At 48.7% G+C, this 10108-nt stretch overlaps 2 protein-coding genes across 2 annotated transcripts; both read left to right on the forward strand.

Moving 5' to 3' along the window:
* Positions 1-4673: 4673 nt before the first annotated feature.
* On the forward strand, positions 4674-6732 carry QBC33DRAFT_553426 (uncharacterized protein). Its single transcript, XM_060429408.1, has 2 exons — positions 4674-5577; positions 5679-6732. The coding sequence occupies exons 1-2, from the start codon at positions 4903-4905 to the stop codon at positions 6507-6509; spliced, it is 1506 nt and encodes a 501-aa protein (XP_060277932.1). The 5' UTR covers positions 4674-4902; the 3' UTR covers positions 6510-6732.
* A 175-nt stretch (positions 6733-6907) lies between these two features.
* QBC33DRAFT_564496 (uncharacterized protein) lies at positions 6908-7210 on the forward strand (the record flags this gene model as incomplete). Its single annotated transcript, XM_060430388.1, has 1 exon — positions 6908-7210. The coding sequence occupies one exon, from the start codon at positions 6908-6910 to the stop codon at positions 7208-7210; it is 303 nt and encodes a 100-aa protein (XP_060277933.1).
* Between the last annotated feature and the right edge of the window lie 2898 nt (positions 7211-10108).

The following is a 10108-nucleotide window of genomic DNA, read 5'->3' on the forward strand; positions in this document are numbered from 1 at the left end:
GGTTTTTTAGGTTGCGGGGTTTTGGGGGTTGCCGGCCCCCCCCCGCCGGGGGGGCGAACAATAATGGTGCCGCCCCCCCCCCCCCCGCCCCCGCGTCCAACCCCCCCCCCCCCCCCCCCCCCGGCGGCCAAGCAACTCCGCGGCCCCGTGCGTCCTCTAGATCGGCGAGCTGCTAGGCGCAGAGTTCCCGGACAGGCGAGGACCCAGTCCCACGGAGAGTCTTATTCTCTTCATGCGATGGGAGTGAATCACTAATTTCACGGGTTGCCGACCCTCTTTCCGGACCCCCGGTGTGTACCGGCACGGAGCTCTAACCCATGAACCACAGCACTGATCAGAAGCCATTGAAGAACACCAGTTTGAAGTCGATACCATCTTTCCGCTGGTTTGGGAGTCTCTTCAGCTTTGGCATGGGCGGGATGAGGAGGTCTAGGGCGGGCTTGCTTGTAGTCTTCTTGGTCTGCTGTGTCCGGTAGTGCTAGCTAGGCAATCCTGCCATCTACCCTCCAGTCTGTGTGAGGGTACCAGTGACGCAGCAAGAGGAAGGGCAGCTGTTAATTAGTGATGGGCGAGACCTCTGAAACGCATCCGAGACGGTCGGGCTCAATTGCAGAACATACAGGGCACGTTGCCGCTGTCCCTGACGCGCGCCTTCCTCAGCCCTGAACACGTCACCATGGATTTCCTTTTCCTCTGAAGTTTTATCTTTCTCTTTTTCTTCCAGTCCACATCCCCGCGGCGACGAGGCGGCCGGCGGCGGGTCCAGAGTCCAGGTGTGCGGCTAGGGCGGAGACGGCATAGTTGACGCGTCCGACGGCTAACTATGCCTCCTCCCGAAACAACCTCCAGCCAGGATGCATGGTACAGCCGGACGCTCTGGGCGACCTCCGGCTCCAGCTCCGAGATACGCATTGCAGAGGCCTTCGGCCCGCCCCTTGACTCCTCGGAAAGACGCGTCGTCGTCCTCGTCCACAACACCGGCGCCGCTGCCCTCACCTCCGTTAGTTGGTGAGGCATTCGATGAGTTGGGATTAGATCTGGCCTTATAACTCTTCGTCATTATCAAAGTGGAAGGTGTGTTTCCTCAACAACGGCTCGAGCACGATCCGGGCCGGCTTCGAGGGGAGGACTTGCCCAAGTGCTACTTCCTGTCGTTCGTTGGCAGGCCCAAGCACCTGCGCGTTTATCGTGTGCCCTGTTCCTCTCTTGACCAAGCTGGACCGGAAACTTGCTTCATGTGAACATCAAATGGTGATGTGCTTCTCTCTAAGCGGTGGATCAGGCTAGGCATGACGGTAACGGCAGTGGCAGCGGTGGTGGCGGTGGTGCTGCGACGCTGCTATCTGGTGGATAATTAATAGCGGAACGCCTCTATGTCTATCAAAATGTTGTCCAAACGCCTGAGCTCAAGTTGCAGCCAGCTGCATACGACAGTTGCAGATGTAACTAGCTCTGAGCTATATAGATATCAGGATGGCGATCTGGAGAGTCGTACTGGCTCTTAACTCGAGAGCGAGACCGAAAGAAAGAAGAGGAGTAGCATGGAAATGTACTGTCTGATCGACAGAGACGACCGCTTGTTTTTTGTAAACCCACGATGTGCTGACGACGCGTTTCTAGGTTCTAGACCGGCAATTGAACAAACCCCCTGGCTCCTGATCTACCGGTTGAGATCTGTCTTCTCGGTCGCTATTGTTAAGCCCATCGAGTTGCTGACCACCTTGCGAGATCCCGCTGGCCGTAGACATTTCGTCACCTCTTTCGGGGACGACCTCTGACCGCGTGAAGTCTCGTAGGATTGCACTTTAGAAGACTTGATTTGACCTTGAGTGGTATATTGGACGGATGGTCATTGGAACGGGCAATCACGCAGATCCCAGGAGTCTTTCCCTTCTTGTCCACGTTCATAATCAACCAGATCGCTTCTGACGACACACTTGCCGAGCTCGAGGGCGGCGACGCCGTCGAGGAGTGGCAGAAGTGCTAGAAGGAGGTGGAGAAAGATGAAATTGTGGTTTGCCATGTTCGTGTATGTTTGGGTTCCGACGCGTCGAGTGAGGCGGCAAAAAGCATGCAGTCTATAGAAGCTGACTCAAGTGCTTCACGACTGAGTAGTATTCAGCCGTCGCTAGGGAAATAATGCCCCTGCAAGACTCACGAGAAAGTTGAAGAGAAGAAGATCTGTTGTATTTCACAGTTTGGCCTTCCATAACCATCCATCATGGTGCTACGGCCCGCCATTATGGTGGCTATGTCTGTATAACAGCTATGATAGATTGTTTATATAGCGACTAGGGCTGATATAACGGTTTATATGGGCGTGATAGAATGTTATCATAGGTGTTTAAGCTACGGTATAACTGTTATGGCTGCAATAACGGTGAATGTGGCTGCCATGCCGATTGATTTGGCAGCAACATAGCCATCATGGTTGCTATTACAGTGACAGGGCCGTGCATTTTACACCGCTGCTGACCAAACCGATATTGCCTTGGACATGGCAATATCTCAACACCCCGATTTTGTCTACTCCACCAACCTAATCTATCTCAAAGCACTTCGATTTCTCTACAATCTTAGCAGACTATGCCTCGATTTTGGATATGATATAATTGGAGCATGGGGCGAAAAGGTTTGGTCACACTGCTTTTTAAGGATTGAAGCCCGAGCCTATAACAAAACCCGAGCCCATAAAAGGCACGAGCCCATGTCCGTGGTCCCATAGCCGGGCAGCCCATATCCGCATGCGTGGTACCTATGACTAATTGAGCCTATAACATAACCCTGCCATGACAGCGATTACGGATCGTTTTTGAAGTCTCCGCCAGCACCGCTAGCCAAGGGAGTCGCAGCCATCCCGAAGTTCCTTGTTCCATCCATAAGCCCCAGGCAGTTCCTCGTTGGTGCTATCGTCACAGGCACTCGTCTATTCCTCTCTCTTACTGTTGCATTCTCATGCCTCCCTACCATGCTGTCGACCACCCTGAGGCCTTCATCCGCCGGCCCCATTTAGGGCCTAGACGGTATTGAGTGTGATGGCAATGGCTATGATCATGACGGTGCTGCCGCCACCACTACCCAAGACAACCTCACCCCCTACACACAGCATATTATGTGGATCTAGAAAACCTTGATTCTCAACTTGGCAAGTCCATGCTACATCATGCGGTCTGGCGTCTGCCTACATGCACACCTGGACTGACTCTTGCCTAATCTGCTATCTTGTTTGGGACAATAAACTTATCACAGAACTTTTCCCTATCCAACTTCCTTCTCGCCTAGTCCTCGCCCAATCCTGCCATTGACGAGCTACAAGACATAACCAACATCAAAATCCAACGTGAACCCTATGTCATCGCCCCAGCACAACACCTCGCAAGGCCACCGTGCAGCTAAACAAGCGCTACGTTAAGTGCTGCGCTGCTACCTTCTTGGCACCCAGACCGCCCTCAAAGCCGCTCGACCCCCGAAACCCGTCCCTGCGGAGAAGAAGCCTAGTTGGTTCAAGCGCATCACCGCCTCTTTCGGCTGGTCGTAAAAGACCTCCTCGAGAGACTGGCCAGGAAACTTGAAGGAACGGAGAAACTTCGCCACGCCATCCTAAGACCCCAGCCCAACATGGTAGCGGGACCTCAAACAGCCACTTCTTTTGACAGACTCATGGTCGGCAACAGCGGGTGGGATGCTAGCGCTGACGTCTGCCCCGGAGACAACAGCAAGACGGGGGAGAAGCAGGAGTAGCTGCAGGAGAGATAGGCGTGGGATTACAAGGCAGGCATCATAGGCAGACTACCGACGAGTCCGTCACGCTTGAGGTGACGCACACGCGATGCCTGCTTAGCAAGCCCAGCGCCCTGGCCTCGAAGATATTCGACAAGGCCAAGGCTCTTGGGAAGGACGTCAAGTTCCTAGAGCAGCAGCAAGACAGCATCGACGTATACTCTGCAGAGCTTCAATGGGAGGCGGATGAACGGTATGTTGAGTGGAAGCAGACCCGTGCGGCTAAAGAGGCAGACTAGAAAGCCAGGGACAAGAAGATAGGCATTTGGGCTCCGAAAGACGAGGAGGAATTGGATGAGGAGGCTAAACGGCGAACTCGTGAATATGCCACCTTGCCTGACCTTGGGGGCATTTAGAGGGCGGTGTATGCAATGCAATGCAATAGCTGGTTACTTCTCGGCTCTAGCAGAGAATAGAAAGGATAAACAAAAAGATAGTAGAAATGGAGAGAGGAGAGGATACCAAGGAGTAAGGAGGCTTGGTTTTATTACGAAGGGTTTAAAAGGTAAGCAGGAATGTTTTCGTTGGAACGACAGGTTCAAATTAGATTGTAAAATTAATTAGCTCCTTTCCTCATCACATCTCATGGTTGCAGAGTTCATCGCCATCAATTTATTTTACCTTTGGACAAATGTTGCGGGTTGTTGTGAGTACCGTTGCCGCGATTGCGCCGGGTGCTTCATACGCTAGGAGGAAGGTACAGTACTGTACATCCGTAGATACCCTAGCGCTGCTCCCAAAACTGCACGTGATAAACGCAGCAGAGCATTCAGCTAGTACATACTATCGCTTGGCGGTGAAGATCAGCAGCTGAATTTGCCACACCGTGACCCCTCACTATTGCCAAGCGGTGAAGACCGGCAACTAAGGCGGTGAAGCTCAGGTGCTCATCTGTTCGTTCAGCTCTCCGATTGTTTTCATCAAATAACATCACCTCCGCATCACCACCAAACCCAATCAATTCCCGCGCGGCCCTAACAAATACGCACGACTTTGTCGACCACTTTGCCCATTCCATCTCGTCCTTTTCTTGCTTTCCGTCGTCTCGCGCGCCGCATCGCATCGCCTTTTTTATTCTGCCGTCGCGTCAGATCCTCTCGTCGCGCCGGGTTGTCCGTCACAATGGACCCCCCGCCCGTCCCCACGCCATCGGGCTCGTCGAAAGCCAGCGGAAAGACAATCAAGATGAAGGAAGAGGCTATGGGGAGATTCGAGGCATTTGTCGGCATGCGAGTCGACCAGTTTCTGCCCAATTACCTCGGATCCAACATGGGCGCCAACAAACTTACCACTCTTGCGAAATTGAGTAGCCTGGCGGTCCAGAAGGGACTGAACTCGGAACACTTGAAGCAGCAGATTATGAAGGTCATCTACAATCGCCGCGACGACAATAAGCAGCTTATCGAGGGCCCCGAACTCGAGACAATTAAGAAGAATATGTCTGTTCTACCTGATCATGTCGACTGGGCTTCCTCGGCTCAACGCGGAGCTCTCGGCCGAGCTTTCTCGGCTCGCCCAGCTGGCCGAACTAGCTTTCGCGCACGATCAACTCCGGAGACCCCAACTCCCAACAATACGACGGATGTCATCAGCAACCCTCGCCAGACCACCACGCCGTCAATCCTGAATCCGACCACTCCAGCCCCGCCAGCCACTCCGGCTGGCGCTATACCCACAGCTACACCGCAGAGCAAACGTGTCGCTCTCACGCAGGACAAGGACACCACCGGCCAGAGAGAGCGGAAGCGGCAACGAGTTAGCACCACCCCGGCCAAGGAGCTTGCTGTGATGCACGAGGTACGGGAAACACCACATCCATCCTTCCATCCACCATCCACCCGCCCCTTTCCCTCCCCGTCCGATGCGCACACTCGACTAACCCAAGTCTTTTAACCCAGGCACTCCCCCATCAACCCAACCCAAACGGCCACCACGAATCCACGACCGAGATGCTGCACCAGATGCTCGACATGTGCAAAGAAAACATCAAGACCCTCACCGCTGTCCAAGCCGCCCAGCAGTCCAAAGCCAACGAACTTGAACAAGCCCTCTCTCAAGCCCAAGACACACTCTCCCAAGTCTCGCAAGAATACACCACAACCATCACCCCAGAGCGCAAGCTTCGCCTCGAGGCCGACCTAAACCAAGCAATCTCCGACCTCCGCAGCGCCGAGACCTCCCGCGACGGCCTCAAGCACTGGCTGGATGAAGCCAAGGCCTCGCATTCCGTCGACAGCATCGCCGCCAACCCGCTGCTGGAACAACAGGAGAAGATGGTGCACGATCGCAAGGAGCAGGTGGCGCGCGCCAAGGCGAAGGTCACGGATTGCTCCCAGGTCAGCGCCGAAGCGGAGGCCAAGGTCAAGGCCGCTCAGACCGCTGTGGTGGAGGCTCAGGAGGCTGTTGAGGCGGCTAAGGAGGACGTGCGGATTACGATGGGTAGGCTGAAGGATTTGGCAGGGTATATAGCCATTGTGCGCATTGGGCCGTCTGGGATGTTTCCGTTTACTTGTATCTTGGCCTCTGTTATCTCGACTTCCTTTCCTGATGACAAGGCCCCGGGGGATGAGGGGGTGAGCGAGAGTCCGTCTAGCGTGGATGGTGGCGAGGATAGTAGGACTACTGGAGATGACAGGAACATTGAGATGGAGGAGCTGGAGATGGAGGTTGACAAGGATATGGAAGGGGGACATCAGGGTGACGGGACTGTCGTAGTTTACGGAGGCTAAGGTCCTCAGCGTCCTAAGTCCTCAGCTTCTGATCCGGCCGGCTGTGTTACTCTCTGCGTCGGCGCCCGCTGGTTTTTCCTTTGGTGTTTGGTTTGGCTTTGGCTTTTGATACCTGGCTTGTCCTTTGGAACAGGCACGTCATCCCTCGTTGTGGCCTGGACTTTACTTCTCCCACCACAGTGTGTATTACTAGTTTATGTAATGTCATGGGCGCATACATGTGCATAGGTCTCGGCTCGGATGCAGTTCAGTTCGTAAGATGACTAACCGTCAACCTCTTAGCATCATACAGGACTACGGTCAACTAATAGATCAGTCCGTTGGTCTGTCAATTCAGCTTCGTCCTCGATGTCTCCACCACCATCGCCAATCCAACATACACCTCCGCATCCCTAGCAATGGCCTGCGGCACAGCCACCTCCGCCAAGAGGCAATGGTTCCTCACCCGCGTCGTCATCGTCGTTCTGTGCGAAGGTCCCCGCCGCGATCCGCTCTGTCTCCTAGCTGTCACCATCTTCGTCGAGACCAATCCGCAGAACCCGGCTAATGCCAAGCAATTACGTGTACCCATCTACTACAAGGACTGGCACGAGATTGACAAGTTCTTCAAGATAATACCGCCGGCGATGCAGAACGCAAGGTTTCGACTCGCGAACCGCGCACAAAAACGTGGCGCAGCTCAGGTGGTGGATCTAGGCTGACTCGCAGTGGAACGAAAGGAAATAAGGGGGATTGGGGGCAAAGATAGGCAATAGGAAAGGGAACCGGAGAGAACCAGAGCCCTCCATGCACTAAGGGCGGTAAAGTATAGGCACGGTGCCTATAGCTTTTAACAGCTATAGCGTTGGAATCTGTAAAGATTACTTGATAACTCTAGGTTTAAACTCATATATTAAAGTAACCACAATAGTAATGACTAAGCGTTTTAGTGATTAAGCATAACATATGGCTTAATTATAAGGCTACAAAATAGCTAAGTTATGCGATTACTTCTTACCTTATAATCTACACTTAATAGCTTTAGGTATAGCTTAAAAGAAGCCTTATTGAGATTCCATTGAGTAATTGATGTTTATTTTGGTATAATGCTAACTGAAGAAGTATCAAGTACTAATTGCGCTGATAACTTTGATAATGCTAACCTTTGCATGTTTTGCTAAAAACCTATCTATCTTGCCTTTTATATATATATATATATATATGTATTATATTGCCAAGCTATTCTCTCTAGCTAACTATTCTTAGTGTATATACTTAATTAACCTCTATAGTGTCTAAGGAAAACCGTTTTATAGAAAAAACTTTAGAAGGAACCGCATTATAAAGATTACTTGGTAATCTAACTTCAAACCTATATATTAAGGCAACCACAATAGTGATGACTAAGCGGTTTGCTAATTAAGCATCACATATGACTTATTTATAAGCCTACAAAGTAGTTAAGTCACGTGATTAATGCTTACTTTATAATTGGCATTTGAAGTCCAAAGGACTTTCCTGCCAAAGGCAACCCTAACCTTAAGGACAGGGTAGCCCTGCAAGTCCAGGGTAGCCCAGCAAGTCCAGGGTAGCCCGGCAAGTCCAGGGTAGCCCGGCAAGTCCAGGGTAGCCCGGCAAGTCCAGGGTAGCTTTGCAAGTACAAGGTAGGTGCAGAAAATCAAACCACCTAAAACCATCAAACCCTGTCAAACCACTTGATACATATCACCACCTTGTAAGTGTGTAATCTACGTATTACTACTGATTCAAACAATCAGATCCTACAGACCTAGTCTAATTAGCCAATCCAAGGTATCAAGTTGTTTGATCTAGTAGATTAAGTAAAGCAAGAAGACTAAATTTTTACTATATAGTCAGTTAGATTAGCCAGCTGACTTTGGTAAAAAAATCATCAACCATACAATACAACCAGTCTTCTCCACCTTACTTGCCTACCTTACTTCCTGCCTTTCTACTGCTTACAGCAGTACTTTCACTAGTTGAATACTTTGCTTCCACAACCTACCTCTTTGGTCACAACCTAACCTTTTGAGGTTATGAGCCTGGATTGCTCAATCTCTTTCAACTAGTCAACCTACGCACCTTCCAACTTCAAACCTTGCTTATTAAGGCAACCACTGGTTTGGTTTCCTTCCTGTCACGTGATTTCCACTAATAACTTTATCCCCTTTCACGTGGTATTTTCCATTTCCTTTTAAAGTGACTGGTTCACTTACAATACGCAAAAATCACCCTTTTGTCTACACAATCTTGTCTTTCCAACCACCCTTTCTTCCAAAATGGACAGCAAAATCGCTATCCCTTGCCTTACAGGCAAAGCCAACTACCTTGAATGGTCATTTCATATGGCAATTATTTTGGAAGTTGAGTATTTGCATTACTGCATTTATAAAACCCAAGGATTTACTGCCAAAGAAAACAATCAGGCTGTAAAAATCCTGAAGCTTTTGTGTGACAAAGACCCACTTGAAAAAATCAAGCACTTGGAAAATGCTAAAGCTATATGGGATACCCTAAAGCAAGCATATAATCTAGAATCTACCTTTAAAAACCACAAAGGAGATTGGTGTAGCTATTGTGAAGAATCAACTCACAATACTACAAAATGCTTTTATCTATACAAAGAAAAAGCACTTGACTTAGCTATAGCTAGTCAAAAAGATCTAATAGATTTTGAAAAACTCAATGTGTGTATAACAAATATATCTCCTTAACTACAGTCAATATTGACTGACAATAAGCTAGCCAATCTAAGCGACTAGATCAAAAAGATCAAAGCTTGTAATACTAAGCAGGTCTAGGTATTAACAACCAAGTCAAATTCTATATACAAAGCTAACTTTGTAATAGATACTGCTGCAGAAGCTTACGTTATAAGTGATAAATTGCTATTTCAGACAATGCAAGAGTGTAAGACTATGGTTAGTTGGGGCGGGGCAAAAACCCTAGAAATTACAGGGTATGGAAATGTATATATTGAATTTATAGACAGCAAAGAAAAGATGTTACTACAAAACTGTCTTTATATGCTACAAATTGGTATCAACCTTATAAGTCAAGGAAAACTTCAAAATATACAATTAGTATTTTCATTTGCAGGTTGTGCACTTATTAGAAATAATAAAGTAATCACTAAAGGTGATAAAATAGGTAATTTATATTACCTACCTATTAAAGTAATTAAAAAACATAATATTACAAGGCCTAAGCCTACTATAAATATAGTACAAGAAAGTAGTGTAAAAGCACTATATGAATTACTGCACAAAAGAATAGGCTATATTAATGCAAAAGCTATAGGCTACCTGCTGAAAAATACGAAAAACACTGATTTACAAGGTAGTCATATGACTAGTAAGAAAAGTATAATTAGTAATCAAAAGATAACTAAGAGTACTACTCAAAACAAAAATCTGCTTAACAAAAGCTTATATAATAGCCTAAATATAGCAATTCCTAGTAGATTAAATTCAACTTTGTCTAATTTATCCAAAACTAACAAGAAAACTTATCTACCTAATTTACAAGGCAACTGTCAGGCAAAACCTAATTCTGCTGCTGTAATAAAATCAATAACTATAAACACTAATGAAAATAAT

This window comes from Phialemonium atrogriseum (genome assembly GCF_030411735.1).
Source record: "Phialemonium atrogriseum strain 8032-3 unplaced genomic scaffold QBC33scaffold_58, whole genome shotgun sequence".
NCBI lineage: Eukaryota > Fungi > Ascomycota > Sordariomycetes > Cephalothecales > Cephalothecaceae > Phialemonium > Phialemonium atrogriseum.